Source organism: Apteryx mantelli, chromosome 9 (assembly GCF_036417845.1).
Source record: "Apteryx mantelli isolate bAptMan1 chromosome 9, bAptMan1.hap1, whole genome shotgun sequence".
NCBI classification, from domain to species: domain Eukaryota; kingdom Metazoa; phylum Chordata; class Aves; order Apterygiformes; family Apterygidae; genus Apteryx; species Apteryx mantelli.
In genome coordinates this window covers 7,957,305-7,975,416 of record NC_089986.1, presented here as the reverse complement: position 1 = coordinate 7,975,416, position 18,112 = coordinate 7,957,305, and the positions used below count along the sequence as shown (strand labels likewise).

General features: G+C 40.1%; 1 protein-coding gene across 1 annotated transcript in view; it reads right to left on the bottom strand.

Moving 5' to 3' along the window:
• Nucleotides 1-10,146, bottom strand: part of NAALADL2 (N-acetylated alpha-linked acidic dipeptidase like 2) — a 401,471-nt gene extending 391,325 nt beyond the window's left edge. Inside the window, exon 1 of the mRNA XM_067301422.1 lies at nt 10,098-10,146. Coding sequence (XP_067157523.1) covers nt 10,098-10,131 — 34 coding nt within the window. The 5' untranslated portion in view covers nt 10,132-10,146. The remainder of the gene's footprint in view (nt 1-10,097) is intronic.
• Between the last annotated feature and the right edge of the window lie 7,966 nt (nt 10,147-18,112).

Below are 18,112 nucleotides of genomic sequence, written 5' to 3'. Positions count from 1 at the left end.
GCATGTGGGCATGCATGCTTTTTGGTCCCATAGGTCCCACTCTAGGAGTCCAACAGTCTCCCTCTCTTCGCCACCTCAATCACCCTTCCAAGGGCCAGTTCTCCGGAGCTCTCTAACCCATTTTTTCTCAATGAGTTTTCCTTACTGCTAGGTAAGTCCTCCTGGTTAGGCAAGACTATCTTCCTCCACTTACCTCAAAAGAGCAGCACCAAGCAGCATCTCCTCAAAGACTGTTTTAGCTGGGGAAAAGAAAGGCAGCTTTATCCAACTCTTCCTATGAGAACCCTTGTACTGAAACTTCAGTGAAAGAGTACTTTGCACTCCCAGGCACCTAAGACTACTATTTTCAGGGATCGCCTCAGTTCTCCCTCTTCTTTCACCTGAAGTCAAACTTTGCAAACCATATACAGACATACCATGAAACAGAAGGTACCTGGCTCTAGACCCTATCGTAATTAGAAGAGGAGTCTGCTTTTCTAATGTGGCACTCGTTACAGGCTGTTCTGATATTCAAACATTGAAGGGCTCCTCCTCCTCCCTGACAGTGACATTTGTAATTCATCACCTTACTTTTAAGCACCATCTGTCTGCCTAAAATGATGATTTGCAAAACAGACAAAAATGAACATTCTGGCTTTGGTAAACCAGCTTCTAGTTCTAGCTCGAGTTATATATTGACACAACACTCAGTGAAGCACTAGGACACAGCGAGTTGTGAGTAAATCTTCACTGTGCTGAAGAACAATGCTAGTTTTGCAGTTGATTTCATATCAGATCAAAACTGCACCTCTAAAAATATTGAGTCTGGCTTATAAGAGTACACTAGGTTTTTACACCCATTAACTAACAATGCAGGTTTAGAGCAAAAAGTAGAGAAACTAAGTTCCAGCCTTTGTCTCATCTGGCCCTTGGACCGGTGACTTTTCCACAACAAAACTGAATTGCAGGTGTAATTCTAAATGTACCTCTGTAAGACAAGAAACACTGTATACACTTTAGGGTCCCAAGGTGAGAAAGGGTCTTTTGACAGAAATAGAATTTGCTTTCTTGCATCTGAAATGCAAATTTCTCTGGAGATGGCTGAAAAAATCAAGTAAGAAAGGAACAAAAAAAAGCTTCCTCAGCAATAAAATATTTTTAGTATATAAACAAACCAAAATATTCTCATTTGCATATGGTGCATCTTCATCTCCTCTGACATTTATTTTTATCCTATATGACAATGCTACTCACAGAAAAAGCAAGCAACATTTCTGATGCCAGATGCTGAAGATCAATAGCTATTTCCCAAAGTTTATGGCATAATTAAAATGTATAACAGGAATAATTTTCTTTTCAACCCCTCAGGCTAAGCCTAGAATTATTGACTAAGTCAAAGTTATATGGTGAAGCATTTTTTTATTATGTTTACGGATAATATAAAGGATTTTATGGTTTTTACATGTAATCTGGTAAGTATAGAAACAGTAGAGGAAAAATTCTCTACATCAGCAAAGCAACACTTACAAACATTTTGTTGATGCTTAGTTATGTAGGGGACATGGGCTTATATAATTACCCATTAGTCAGCCATCAGCTAAACTACAGTTTACAGGCGGATGGCCAGAATGCCCACGGATTAAGAAAACTGAATTTATAGTCCCTTAGAGATGAATTGCCATGAAGCCTTCCCTATAGAAGGTGTCACAGGGAAGTCATGCAAGGCACCAGAGCAGTCAGTACTGTCAGTAAATGTCAGTAATGACATGTCTGTAATATGAATAATTAGTATATTGGGATGGCTTTATATTTACAACCTGAAGAGTCCACCTGTGTTTTTTCCCCACCTCAAGCATACTATGAAGAGACTTCAAGATAGAAAGGAGAGCGCACAGGGAGCTCTGTTGATCCAAACAACTATGTATCACCTCTATGAGGTGAGAGAAAAATTGATTCTGCTGTGAAATCAACATTGCCGAGATTCAGGTTTACTGTAATTCACTGTCTTTCAGATCAAACGTACTCAGTTTGGAAGTAAAGAGATATTTGTTTGCTAAGCGTCAGCCCTGCAAACTCAGCCTTGGGCTGTGAAGTCAAACTGGATTATTTCTTGCTCATACGTCTCAATCAATGCTAATAGCAACACAAGCCAAATTATACCCTCTGACACCAGCGCAAGCCCATTACTTTGATTGTGTTTTCACAAATAAAACATAACTAGAAAGTTATTTCTGCTGATGAAGCACAAGAACAAACCGAGTGACTCAGCCCCTCTTTGCAGAGCTAGCAAGAATGGAGTGCAGTAAACTTGTTATGAAAGCACACACAAATCTGAGTGTACACAGGCAGCAGAAATACCACTTTTACACAACTACTATTTGAAGAAAAAAATGAATACATACACAAATTGTTGAAGCAAACTACTATGAGACTGTGCCTAACGCTATAGATTCATAACAACATTCAGCTAAAAACCTCAGCTCTGCTTTCTACAACTGTTCCCATTGGAATGGATTTAGTTAACTTTTTAAGGAGTACTTGTTCTCCCGAATGCTAAGAAAAGCTTTAATAAATGGCCAAATTATAACCAGGAACATGAAACTCTAAAAACGCAGAGGCAGCAGCATCAAGACTCTGCAAGAGTGGAGCCACAGGACTGATGTAGGTCCAAAGGCACCACATGGGTCTGCATCAGGACACCAGGCAGCCCAACACAGTCCTGAGCAAACAGTGACAGCAGAGACAGCGGTCTCTTAAAAAACACACTAAAAATTTGAGCAAAAGCTCTGGCACTACTATGCAGAATGTGCAACTGGCCTGCACTGCTGAAATGCAAAAGTTTTCTCGAGGGGGAAGGACATTAAGTATCATCAAAGCAACAGTGCCATGTGTTGGCTTCCAATGTTTTCCAGTTACTTCCCAGCTGCAGATCAAGTGAAGATTTCTTGCCTCTCTGAGCAACTGCTGACTGTAAATTTGAAATGCAAAGTTTTGCAGGCCTAGCGTTCCCAGCTCCATGCTTCCAATAACCCCAAGTCCTAAAAATTGTCACAATTATGATATAGACATTAAATACAGTTGAAATGCACCCTTCCAGAGCTCTTTTTTCTAGCACCCATTATTGCAGAGAAAATACCATAAAACATGCAATGAAATCGCAGTATTTCCGACAAGCATGCAACTATTCTTTAGCAATACCCAGCAGTATTTGGTCCTTTAAGCAGTGAAATGTTCACACTTCCTCAGGGTTGCACAGATTTCCGTACAAGTTCTTGACTGGAAAATAATCTTAGTATACAAAAATCTGAAGTCACTGAAAAATAAGGAAACACTTCTAAGGCAAACAAATATTTGCTCCCCCCCATACTTAAGCCATACTTAAGCCACAGGCTAGATTCACTGCTGCATAAACCAGCTGACCTGTCTTCTGAAAAAAATGTTATTCCAGAAAAAAATCTGAAACACCCGAAATTCACCAGAACGTTCACAAATTCATCTGACACAGAAAGTGTAATTCCATAAGCTTTATTTCCTTGGCAAATAAAGCTAAAATAGCCCAAATCCTCCAAACCTTTGTACACATCCTACATTTTGACTAGCCTCATTGCAAATACCAAAGCCCGTAACAACTGTTGAAACCTGCATGACAAAAGGAAATAACAGCACTAAGACACTAAAGCCTCTTTAATACAGTGCACATCGCCTCTTTTCAAGGCACATGCGCTTTGCTTATCACGTTCCTTTTGACTATTACTTTAACCATTCATAAATATCTTCAAAAAGCTGTACTCAAGCAGCACACCCTTCTCCCCCCAGACACCTTGTTTGGCCTTACAATGAGAAAAGTGAGCAAGAGACAGGAGATGACTGCAAAGCTCATTAAAATTTCCTTTGGCCAAAACAGAATTGCTTCACATACCTAGGGATACATAACAACTTTACCAGGTATATTATGAAAATTTGGAGATGCGCAGAGCCAGCCTGAACTGCTAGTAATAGCAGGAGAACGAAGAGAAAAAAAGTTGGTTGGTGTGGGAGAGATCTGCAATGACCTGTTTTAAATTCTTCAAAATTCCCTAGGTACTAGACAAGAGCGAGAGTTATTACACGGGTATATTCTGCCAATTTTTTGTTTGGCCTTGATGTCCTGAGTAACTGATGTTTCTCTTGTTGGCTTGAATATGACTTAAATAACAGCAAAGGTTTATAAAACAACTCAACAACAAAAACCATCCATGAGACGACTCTAAAAAAAATCTCTCAAGATCTACTTTATCCTGCTTTTGCATCATTACTTAAGCATACCATACTACACTAATGATACTACATTACAGTGAAGCAAACTCCATAAGTCTAATGGAATATTAGCAACATAAGAATGGAGGGAGTAATTACAGACAAGGCTTTTAGAAAATTTTCTAAGTGTTTTTAATATCTTTATCATGATATTTCAATGAAGAAAACAACCCTCCTTGCCTTTAGAAAGCACAGACAACTCAAAGCAAGAGGAAACTGCCTAGAATCCTGTCCAGGGATTAGACCTTCTCATTTGTTCACCTCTGCGGAGGTCCTATTTTCCAAGTACAGTAAAAGAAAAAAAGAAAGAAAAAAAATCAACTATAAAAAAAAGCACACCTTTTTCACCAGCACTGTGGTATCCAATGCCTACATAGAGGCAAATAAATTTCCAGCCATCTCAGAGACACCTGATCTTGCTGAGTGAGAGGCACCCATAAAAGTGCAAGCGAACAGTAAATAAGCTTTTGCTTCAGTCATAGAAAAACATGAATTCACAACACTAATATTTAGGAAATCTTATGCAAGATTTAACACATTTCAGGTGTATTCTGACTTAAATGCAATCATTGTGAGATATTTTGTAAAGTTACTTCCAATAAGTCTGCAGGGAAAGCATCTAAATGTGATCAAGAGAGCTCCGGGGACAAACAATTGTTATCAGAAATCAAAATACAAAATCACAGCAAGTCAAAAACTGGTCCTAAAAATCCAGTTTGTACAGTGTAAAGCCAGGTGGGTAGAACAGTGATATTTAAAAAAAACCACACCCATGCAAGTAAAAAATTATAAAGATATTTAACTTCAAAATGGAAGGTAGAAGAAAAACAGCCAAGTATATTCTTGTGAAGTATTCGTGAATCAAATCCTCAAGTATAGTGAAATCCCTTTTATTAGAAGTGCTCCTTCTAGAAATCAGGTGCACTTGCCTGAACTGCTAAAGCCATGATGGTAACCCCTATCTATATCTATCTATATATATATAGATATCAATTCTTTACTTTTCTCCAATAAGTGAAATACTTTCAGAGAAAAGAGGTACAGGATTAGCCAAAATAAATACAATGCTTACTGTGCTTCTGTTCACTTTTTAAGCCATGCTCTAAGGAATGATGTATTGGGGGAAAAAATAACCCACATAGGATGGCTTCCTGGAGTAGCAAATACATAATCTGATAGACCCTACGGCTGACAGAAGATTATTTCTATATTTGGTAAGATTTCAAGGTTTAAACTAGCTTTATAAGCAAAATTATGTGAAAAAGTTCTCAGACACTTTGCAAACATCATGCTTTCACTATACAATTACATTTTCAATTTCTATTTATTGCAGCAAGTTGCCTTTTTCATTTTCAGGCATACATATTAGGAAGCAATCATCTGCAACATACCTCTAAAATCTGGAAAGCACTGCAATGTCAAAACAACAAATATTTGAAACATTAGGAGCTGGAAGCCTTAGGATTTACACCCATTTCCACAGTGGATTCTCCCTTTGGGCGAGAAATTACTATGCTTGAATTTATGCAATTTTCTCAGTTTTAACATGCTTGTATTATTGAGGCTATTTCTGTCAAAATCAAAATCCCAAACCGTGATTCATCAACAAGTTTAAATTGGGAAATGAAAGCTAAGAATAACATACCTGTGACAAAAGAGTTAAAAACATCTAAAAAAAAGTTAGAATGACTTAAGCTGAAGTCAAATGAGCACTCTGTGCGGATCCAGCTGCTGATGGCTCCGCAGGGCTATTTGAATCTCATACTTTTCATAGCACCAGGACAGCGATCAGCGCATACTTCTCCAGCTCTCTAGATTCACCACTTTGAAATGAAAGTCAAAAATCTACAGGAGGCAGCAATAAAGTGAATTATTTTAAATTACCCATTGTTACTGTACCTAGCTGGTGAATAGAGCCAATCTATGTTAGAAACGCTATCACAGAAAACCCTCACTATTATCATTCAAAAAGAGCCAAGAAGGTACCCAATGATGTTCCACTAATTGTCCAGAGAGCAAACAGGCATTGAATCCTGAAGACTGAGGTCATTAAACGCAAAGGGGGAAGAAAAGCATTTTTACAACGGACCTTCGGAGCTACCACCTTTTGTTACAGGACCCCAGTTAATAAGCACAGCTGATTACAGCACTCATTAGCATTATTCCAAATCCCTCTCAAATGCACTAACTTGGAACAGGACTGCTCCTTCGTGTATTGTAGCTAGTGCAGCGGACCTGCTGGCCAGAAAGTCCTCTCTAAGAAAGGAAAGCTTCACAATGAAAAGAAATCACTTTGAAATTCACTTTCTGGGCCATTCCCTTTCCGATTCCCACTGGTCCATGCAAGCATGCCATGTTCTTTATGTAGGCTCTCGATGTTTTCCTATCACCTTTCTCAGCAAAAATAGTAGATGCTTCTTTTAGGCCCAGCCTGTAAATGTTTCATGAAACTACATATATATTGATCTAAAAAACAAAAAAACAAAAAAAAAAAAACACACACAAAACAAAAAACATCAGAACACAAGAACAAACCCTAAGGTACACACATTTCGGAGCTGATCCAAAGCCCAGATCAACTACGAAGGAATCCAATCCAAACCTGCTAGAATTTAACATATTATTACATTAATTTAACATAATATTACATTAATATAAACATTATGTTTATATTAAAGTTTTGTATAAGAAATAACTAAATCATTTTATAAATTTTAAGGAGTATACAAGAGAGCCCTAAATAAATAAATTTCAGGATGGTATTTTAACACTGCTCATATGATTTCTCTCATTCTTGCTCACTTAAAACACATTTTGAGAATGTAGAGAATAAGCTGCTCTAACTTGAACTGGTCAATTTAAGTCTGTCCTCTGCAGGTCACAGAGGTAAGCAGGCATTACACACACTTAGCAAGTAATCTAACTATTATAATCATCTAGCAACACACTACAGTGTAAAATCAATTACAACCCATGTACAATATAAAATTAACATTTGCAGTAATTGCATCTTGTTGGGCTAATATTATCGTATTCTCCAGTAAACACTGCTTAATGCAAGGGAAAAATTGGAAACAAACCCCTCATGTGAAGGAATGTATCGTGATTCAAAGCGCAACAGAGCACATAAAAATAAAAGATATTCCCAGTTAGTCGGCAGTGCATGTTTAAAGGGATCTCAGTGAGCTCGCTTGAATCGGGAATCTATTTACGAGCAGCAGTCAAAAGACCTTTTTTTTGAGGCTTCCTTTGACCATTTCGATAGTTGCACCCACACTGCAAACCCCAGTGGAAACGCAAGTGCAAAATATTTGCAGAAGAGGTAAAACGATAACAACGGAACCGAAGCAACAGCTAATTTATTCTCTGAGGTTACCGGACTTGCTACAAACCAAAGAGCTGCGATGGCAGAGTGACCTTATATTTTCTGACCGACCAGATGGCCGGAGCCAGCGCCGTACGCAAGCCTCGAGCCTCCTTCCCCATCTGACGGCTCTTTGGTGAAATCGAGCAACCGTCTCCGCACAGGCTTTAGCGCACAAACCCCATCGCCGCAAGACCATCACGTTGGGCCCTTAGGAGAAAAGGCTGCAGGGAAAGGCACGGAGCCAAGCGGACCGACATCCCTGGACCCTCGGAAAGGGGCTTTCGCAGCAGCCCGGGACGCGTGGGCAGAGCCCGGCAAGGCGGCTCGCGCACCTGCTGCCCAGGCTGCAGCGCTCCGGCTCGCGGCGAAGCGAAGGCAGCCTCCAGGGCCGGCAATCTGGCACCTCCAGTACCTCGCACGGGCACAACATGAAAAGAAATGCAAGCTGCCTCGCTAGCGGTGGTTTTGACAGGTGTCTTCAGTAATGTTAATTTTTCCTTTTTTTTCTTCTTAAAAATATGAGTTAAATCACCAATTATTTTGGCAGGTTTCTAAAAACAAATGAACTCAGAAATAACCCAGTTTACAGGACCGTTGGCAACTGAAGAAATTACACTGATTTGCATATATACAAACAGGTATATATTCCCAGAAAATTTTTATTAAAAAATATTACTGTACAGCCCTAATTCTTGTCTCACCCCCACTAATGCAAATCAAAAGAAATTTCATTTGACTAAGCTCACTTACGCTAGCGAAAAAACGCACAAATTGAGTTAGGAACAGAGTCATGCCTCTTGAAAGACCTATATAAAATACGATGATCCTGAAACCATTTTACATTAGTTTTATCAATTAAATTTTATTAGCATCAGTGACATAGCTCCTCACATCATGAAGTAGCATCTTTACATCATGAAAACCAAGATCAGAATTAGGCTAAATATATTTCTGAATAGTCACTGCCACTGTAACCTCGGTCAGATCCTCAAAGAAGAGAGAGGGGGAAAAAGAAACAGAATGAAGATTCTCTCATTACTGCATCATGGAAATAGCGTTCAGACCTGTAAATTAAAAGTTGGTTCACACCGCTATTGCTTTTTCAAAATTTAAATCTGGATGAAAATAACTGCATTTGACGGTATACTTTTTCTGTGGGGTATGTACACACTAACACAAAGAACAAAAAAAAGCAGTGGAAAGCCAAAAAAAAGTTTTCCTATCTTAGTGGCTCTCCATGGAAGAAGTCTACTCTGCCATTAATGGAGTTTTTAGTGATTAACAGAGGTCTGAAGCACATATTGACTCCCAATACACCATGTTTGTGGATACACAAAGCATACCTTCAGGGGAGAAGTAGTAACTCAGCTTCCCTAGCACTACAAAGTCATTGTTTCGGCTCCCGGAAAGCCATTGGCAAATTTTTAAGTAGCTTCAGGACTCTTGCAAATCCCAAAACAGTTACAAAGCTTTCTCTATTGCTGGTATGCAAAGCATGAGAAAGAGGCCAGGAAAAGATTGGTAAGCCAAACAAAAAACAACAACAAAACACAAATCCACACCACCAAAAAGAAAAAAACAACACACCACAACCACACACAGGCTGAATGTCAGGGGGAAAAAAAAGAAACTCAAATGCAAAGAACATAAAATAATGGACTAATACGTCAAGAAAATATTTCCTGGGACATTAAAGCAGTCTCTTGGAGCAAGCCTGCGTGGTGGAAGAAAAACGGGCTGCGGGGAAAACAATCTTTCTCGAAGCAAAACCTTAACATTAACGATGCAGAATATGGCCCAGGCAAAACTCAGGAACTGTTGCGTTCGGGTTCTGCTGAGAATCACCACGGCCTTAGCACTGCGAACGCAGTTATTCGCCGAAGCGCTCGCAAGGGCTATTTAACATACATGTGTTAGCGTTACATCAGCGCAGCCCGCAGAGGAGGCGAAGGGGGGCAAGGGGGGAGGACAGCACTGAGCAAGACAAGGATGAGAAGGGAAGGGAACATCCCCACTGCCTCCGCACCCGCTGCGCCCCGCTCACGCGCGGCAGGTGCTCAGTCCGCGCAAAACAGCGCAAAGCATCTCCCACCCGGCAAGGCCTGCGGCGGGTTAAACTACGCTGCGGAACAGCAACCTCAGCGTGCACAGGTTACCTCAAGTTCACAGCAAACCTTGCCGACAAGGCAGGGCTAAATGATCTAATCGCGCCTTCTCTCATCCCTCTGAATTAACGCAGTGTTTCATAAAAACAACACGCTCCGGAGATGAGAGATGCGGACTTCCTTTTTAATCCTCCCCTCTCCCAAAAACGCACGCGAGTGCAAAAACAAGCCCACACGTGCGACAAGCAGCACGCGCCGCCGCCACAGCCCCAAGCGCCGCAAGCTCCCGCGCGCCGCGGCTAACAACGCCCCGACGCCGGCGGCGGCAAGGCCGCATCACGCGTGCTCACCCTGCCGGGGCGCGTTGGCCTCGTCCTCTCCCATTCCGAAACCCGGCGAGCTCCTCTTCGAGGGGCCAGGCCGTTTCGCAGGGCTGGTTCGGCCTCCCGACACGGCGTACCTGCCTCGCTTGTGCGGGTAATTCGTACCCTGCTTCCTGCGGTCCCGGCTCGCCTGACCTGTTTCTCCGCGAAGTGACATCATATCCTTTGATCTGCTGCGATTAACCCGCGCTTCGGGCAACGCCGCTCCGGCTCCTTCTGGACTCTGCTGTTCACTCCTTCCCCGCCCTCTACTTTCACTTTGCAGCAGCAAAGCCGCCCCAGCTACGGCTGCGGCAGGTGCTCTGGTCAAAACGCCAGAGCCCGCAGAAAACGTGCAAGCGATTTCAAAGGCCTCCGAACGCGCACGTCGCAGGCAAAGCTAAGCGACAGCTATCAGCCATCCTCTGCGGGACAGAAACTCTGCCGCTGGCAAAGTCCCGCCACAGAGAAAAAAGAAAGAAGCAAAACCTGAAAACAAAGCCACCCTTCCCCTCTCTCACAGAAATCACCTCCAAGGAAAATGCTTTGCTTTAACACCGTAATTTTGAGATTGTTTCGACTGCGAAACAGCAAGGGACTGAACAAAACGCTATGGTGTTCCTCTTCCCCCTACTTCACCAGCACAAGGACACAAACTTAAGACAATTTTATCCAGACTTCAAGTTACATAATATTTGCTCTCTTCTTCTATAGAAATCAATTAAACTTCTGATACATTTGTGATCATTCTGCTGAAAAAGTACACCTGCCCTTCTGCCTCCAGACTTGGCTTTAACGTTTCCGTCTGTAACCACCAAATCCAGAAGAGAAGACAGCGCTATTTTAAAGGAACAACCAACAACTAGAAAGAGCCAAGTAGCTCTCACAGCTTTAACCTGTGCCTGGATCACACTCAAAGTGATCCAACCAACACGGTTAGACTTTATTTACCCAGCAGAAAATAGGTCTATTATTTAAACTATAGTGGCTTTTTCCCCCCTCTTTTAATAGTTAAATACTAAAATAATTATTTTTTAGAACAAAAACACAGTGGAAAAAGCCCATCTAATGGTTAATTTTTCAATACAACTCAGGTTAGGTAAAAGTGTACCTTTAAAGTAGAAGTTCTGAAGCAAACAATACTAAAAAAAAAATTAGGATTTTCCCCACAGACAGTGTGAAGTAACACTCCTCCCAGCTAATCATCACATACACGGAAATGAAAAAATATATATATGCCCTGTAGCGATTCTTTTCTGGTGCACTATTAACTTTCTGGCAACTTAATGTGCACACACTATGCAGTTTCCTCATCTATGCATACAACTAGCTTTTAGCCATGCTTAAAAATCTGGTTTTTGCTAAAGAAATTACTTCTTTGGTTCACAAAAATCAAGGAAATCTGCAAGAAAAAAAAAAATCTTGTGTTTTATTCTGGCCTGATTATCAAGTTAGTTGGGTTAAATCTACTTTTCTACTGTCAGAAAAGGCTTTTTACCAGGAGACCAATGAGAGAAGCAAAATCAGCTTATTAGCTTTGAAAACCCTTGGTAAGCCTTTCATTATTCTATTTCTGTTAGTTTAGCTGAGCCTTCACTACATTTTTCCCCCCCCCCATAATCCTCAATCTCTGCTCAAGGCCCAAAATTTAGTGCCAGTGATTCCTGTCTTTCATCAGGTTCATCCCTCATAAAAATCCCAATTTATTGAAAGATTTTATTCTGTCAATAAATTCAAACTGCCCTGAGACCTGTTTTGAGGTAGTTCAAACAGGGCAAATCCAGCAGAGAACTGAAGAATCTTCCTGACAGCACAGAGGGCACATGGTGACACCTAGATCCAATGCTGAAAATTTCCTTGGATCAGTTTCCTGAGTATCTGCTTCAAAGTACAAGTATAATATTCAACTAAATTACCCGTATCATCACTTTGTGCAGAGAAATGCTTGAACAAAACCTTTGCTGGCTTGGTGGTTACTTCAAAGTGACAAATTGAAGTGGTCCTACCTGAAAGCACCCAGAAGCACAATTAAGAAAATGAGCATGCAAGAGTGGATATTGAGATTTTACTGAGGGGTCTATGTTTATTCCCGCTTCTCAAACAGTTCCCCAACACAGAAGGAAACTGGCATGACCTTCCTGAAGCTCAAAGGCAACCAAATGAGCTTAAGACAGGAGAAGTAAAATATGCGGGCACTGATCTTTTCTTATCCCAGCTCTCAAACAAGGCAAGTACAGCAAGTATAACCATTTATCATTGGCTTCAACTGGGAACCAGTATCTGGGGTGCATGTACCACTTCCTGGGGCAGTGGAGCAGCCAGAACAAACTCTTCTTTAACCATCAAGCTTGGGGAAATTCCACTGCATACCACTTACAACACTGCAAGAGAAGCATGCCTGTAGTTCCAGACTGACTTTTCAAAGGACCAAATCATCTACTGGCTTCCTGAAAATGTCATTTTGCATGTTGTCCTAGTTCAAAGGGCAGTGAGCACAGGTAAGATGCCTCCATACAGCAATCCAGACTCATCCTCCCTTTGCTTCCTGGGCAATGGTCTCTTTCTTGGTCTCACTCTTAACCAGCTAGTACACAGCCAGAAGACTGGTATAACCTTCCATCATCATCTGATTTTAGCTGGCAGAGCAAGTACACACTAGCTGACCTTATCTCCCACCCAGGTAACTATTCTTGAGTGAATTGCTCCAGAACCTCCTGAGATAGACCACGAGGCTAGACAGAGAGTACATCTCCTGTTGATAGCCAACTTATCTAATATCATGACCTTTACCTGACTAAAATCTACAGTAGCCAACTTCTACTTGCCCAGCGGACTGATCATCCACTCCTCGAATTCCAGCTCACTTCCTGGAACCCTCTGAAGCCAACCTTCTAGTTTCCTTCAGAACGAAACTTGGGCACCATCAACAGATTAAATCTCTCTGGGCAAGTGATATGGATCCTGACTGTGCCAATTTGTCTGCCTATGCCTGTAACAGGCCTATAACACTGTTGAGACAGAAGCATCTAAAGCATTTCTGCCATTTCTGATCACAAACTGGACATCTCCTGAAAGACAGATATCTTTAAATATCCTATGTTATTGAAACTTCTAAACATGGGAGAAATCAATCATTTGTATGGGTCTTGGCAAGGGGAATGCAATCTTTTTTATCTTTCATACAGTATTCTTCAGTCTTTCCCCCACATAAAGAGTTACTATAAAATTACTATTTCAATAAGAGGTTTAAAGCAACAAAAATAACTGTTACTCTTAGCTGTTGAGTACTGACGCTCTCCTTAACGAGCAAGATTCAGATTTTAGGCTTTTAGCACCTACAAAAGAATTTCATAGTTTAAGTTTGAACATTTTATCACATCACCATCTCTTGACTCTTATTTTATAATTTTTAAGAATTTAAGAGATGAGAGTGATAGTGCTGGAAATACCTCTTCCTTTGAAAAGAAGCCTACGAGTGGGAACAGTGCAAAAAGGACTGAAACTCAAGATTTTTCACACTCCCTCTTCCAACAGCAACTAATGGTGAGAAATGGCTAGCTTGGTTTTATGTTCTTCTAAAACCATTTGTTGTGCTCAATTACATGCAATGATTTAAATGGAGTGTTTCCAGAGGAATCATTCTTAATTCATCCACTCTCTCCAGAAAGACCCAAATGTGGAAGCGGAGGGTTTTTGTTCTGCTCCCAGAAGAAAAGAATGTTGCGCTATATATTTACAATACAGCAATCACAATGTATCTTGAGTCTAACGAGTCCATTTGACAGAGAACGAATGGAAATATAACTTGATGACGATAGCAATCAGCTCTACAAGAGAGAAAAACTAGCTGTTGTGCTGTGTGTAGAACTGTGCCAAGTATATCATTGCATCACATTACAAATGTAATTTATGAGTACAAGCATAAGTACAATGCTATTAGGAACAGACTACTCCCCACCAATAGTAATAAGGCTTATTAATATCACGCGTAGAAGTTTTCTAGCCTAGCTCTGTAAACCCAGAGAGAGGTCCTTGCAGTTGAGAGCCTTCACAAAATCAAAGGTTTCCTGAAGTGCTGCCCCAAATACTTGCTGGACTTTCTCATGTCTGCTGAAGAATCTAGATGTTTTATGGAAATAATGCAAATCAAGTATTATCATCAACACGTGGCATAGTTGCTGTCATTCATTATTGGTAATGCATTTCAAAGTGAAAATAGATACCATACAAATGTAACAAAGACGGTTCTTTTCCTAAACATACTGTTTCAATGTTCCCAAAAAAATGAGTAATGAGGACACTTGCTACATGTGAAATTGCAGAGACATAATACATATCATATCTGGAACTGAACTGTAAACACTTAGAAAATGCTTAGCTATGACAACTTTATGATCCAGTCTCTGTGAAAGCTTGGTAGTTGTTAACAGAGTTTTAAAGTGTGTCATGGAAAAGAACCATTCCACAAAGTTTTTTGTAGTGACAACCAGTCTGTGGCTGCAGACTGGCATTTTTCATAGGGATAATGAATGGCAAAAGGGCTAGGAGGGAAGGGACATGGCCGATCGTATCTCTTTCACACAGAGGAACAGACAGACCGATATGCAGAGTTGGTAGTTTTTCAAAAAAAAAAAAGAATATTTTATTCATCTCATGGAAAGTGTTACACTAGGGGAACAGCATATTTGATTATCCTCCCAATTACAACCAGTTGTTCAGCCTACAGCCTCAATTAAAAGGCAGGGGGGAGGAAGCTGTTCCCCTCCACCCCACCCCCCCAATTAACACTGATTAAACACAAAAGCAAGTACAGTCTCAAAAATCATAGTAAAATAGGCTATCAGTGTCTATGCAAATGACGCACTAATGAAAAGGTGACAGTGCTAGATAGGCAGAGATGAGAGACAGAGGGAATTGAGCCTAAATTATTAAAATATGGAGTTCATAAAACTAGATATAAAATTGTTTTCCATTCTTCAAAATACTAAAACGCCTTTAACAAGTGGAATCTGAGAAAAGATCAGTTTTTCTTTGCTCTGAAAGTCAAACTGACTCATCAGATATAATTAATCAGTAACACATCTGTTGAGTAGGCTTCAGGTAAATACACACCCACCATGCATTTGTCCCACCTGAATGCAGAAGATTTCAACTATGCAACAGATGTGACTTTTGCCAGAAGATAAAATCATTCCATTATGGTAATTTTTGAGATTTCCAAACTTGGTCCTGCACTACTGCACCAGAATGAAACTAGACTTTCCAAACAAGAGTAGGATTTTTCCCTCCTCCTCCTAAAAAGGTGAACAGTGCCAAATGTCTGACTGGTGAGCAAAACCCAAGAAAGACTTAGGGATGAGATTTTTCATCCCACATTCCACTGGCTTGACCAGTTCTTTCCCAAGTCCTCTATAAGTGTCATAGCATACGGGCAGTAATATGTTGGAACATAGCTTAATCTCTAATTGACCATGTTTTGACCAGTCTTGGTAAACAGTTTTCACCAGCTACAAGGAGAGAGTAGCAGTAAACTTCTTCGTAAAGAGGCAAACTAATCACTGCTTTAGAGTTTGACAGGAATCAAAGTCCATTTGTTCTCATTTATTTCTAAGCATGGATTATATATAATTAGAACTTTTTGTCAAAAAATTATTTGCCATTAGAAAAATATCACTTTGTTGAAACTAGTGTTGGGGGGGGGGGAGGAGAAGGGGTGGAGGAGGGTTTTAATGAGTCTTCCACTAAGAAAGTTTCTTTAGTCCAAAAGTGGTGTTTTTCAAAGACAGATAAGAGAAAAGGCTCCAAAACCCCACTCTCTAATCTGCAACATATGATAGGGACAGAACAAAACAGAACTGAAATTCAGGTCTCCCAGCTCCAACAGGAGCTGTTTACCCTCTTGGCTACTTTGTTGGTGGATTGTTGCACACAAGGGAGATCTCATATTCCAAAAGCGCATCCAGCAAACTGACTAACCAACATGCAATTCAAGCAAGGGATTACCTTGCTCAGTGAGGAGACTGTAGGCCCAGGGAAGTCTACTGCTACACAAAAGACAGCAGGGTTCAAAACATCCATGGAGTTTTTATTAATTTTCGGCGCTTTGTGGACAATGTGTACATTATGTTTCGTAATACCCACCCAAGTTATGGATAATTGTCCTCACTGTCTCTCAAAGACCTAGCAATCCTGAAATGATGGACAAACGTAACAGTAAACAAGGATTCTAAGACTAAAGTTCAATTGGTGACCCTGTTTTTTGATTGCTTTCTGACCATAAGGAACTGACTAAAACCTCTCTCTCCCTCTCCCCTTTCAGTGACCTAATTCGTAAAACTGAAACAAGAACACCGACAGCTTTCCAACACAGAGGTATTTTTCCCCTCAACAGAAAACAGGTGCTTTGTCAAAATGTCATTTTTGAAGCAGTTCCTTAAATATCTTTTTTTTAATAAGTTCCTACTCCTCGGTGTTCATTCAACACGGTTTTAGCAACTGAACCTCAAAAACTATTAGCAATCAAAATCAACAGTGGCCTTCTGCTTCCCTTTTATTGCTTCTAGACCTGCTACTTATTGAAAATATAGATGAGTCTGTAGAAAATAAATAATAATTCAGGCAGACTGTTCAGTAGCTGAAAGGTGAAAGCACAGAAGCCAAAGCTGCACACAGACTAGCATGAAGTCAGTTTGTGAAAGGAAAAAAAAAAAGACTACCTTTCCATTTTCCTTCTAATTTGGTCTCTTCAATACTAAAGAAAATGAAATTATGCAAAGAAGTTTCAAGAGCTGAGGCATGAAAGATGATACTTTATTATCTGGGTCTGCAAACGATAGCAATGCAGAGTATGTCAGATCTAGTAGAAAGGGTAACAATTTTGCTGCCTTTTAATCTACTCCGTCATTTATAATGGCAGTGGACTTAAACAAATGCTTTTTAAATATGCTGTTTGTTTTACGCAAAAATCTCTGCACAATTAATTTCTACCATCCCTACTTTTGATGAATCTTGTAGTTATAATTGAAAGCAAAGGATAAATTGAATGATGAAAGCAAGCAGTTTAAAAAAGAGAAAAAAGAACATGAGGGAAAAGTGCTTTTCTAATATTTGTTGGCAAGAGAACTAATGCTATAAACGTTAACTAACACCGAATTCTATCTTGCACAACTAAGTAGTAAATTTTACTACTCAAATATCGCATTAGGAGGTATGAAGCCTAAATACCCTGGTAAAAGGAATCAAAAGCTTATCTGCTTTAAAAACACTTTATCCTTACTCTTTTAGAGAAAGTGTTTCTCTTTTAGAACCTAAAAGTGTTCTCCAAAACACAAAAATGGGTGACCTTGAGTTTAGATCTCTGCAATGTGAACACACGTCTCTAGATACATCTAGCAAAGCTAGGCAGTGCTGTGGTTTAAGTAATTCAACTTATGTTCCAGCCACATAACTAAGCTTTTAGAACAAATACACTGTACAAAATACAGTGATTTAATATGGAGATAGATTTTTCAAGACAAGTAAGACTTGGACTCTGAAGTATCATCATCATACAGAAGAGGTAACAGGAATCTTATTTTCAGTCACTAAAGATTGTTCCAACAGAAGGAACAGTAAGATAAAGGTATATATATATTTTTTAATAGACAATCAATACTATACTAACAAATTACTTCCCTTCATGGTACTTGCAAGACAGATATTTCATGAAATTTCATGAGTTGGAATACATATGTCCCATTGGGTGTCAAAAGCTGCAAACTGTTCCTTTTTGGAACAAGCAAAGCAAGAAAATTCAGCTTTGACATATTATCATCCAGTCTCCGCATGAGAAGCCGACATATGCTTTTGATACATGCATGTCTTGGCAAACGAGGGGGCATACTGACAAAAAAGTCACTAAGAGGTCACTAAAACAGTGCTACTCCCCTTTTTTCCCTTCACAGCAAGCAGACTTGCTGCCTCTCTTGTGCTGGCTGCAGTCTTCCTCTAAAGCTGCAATGAGC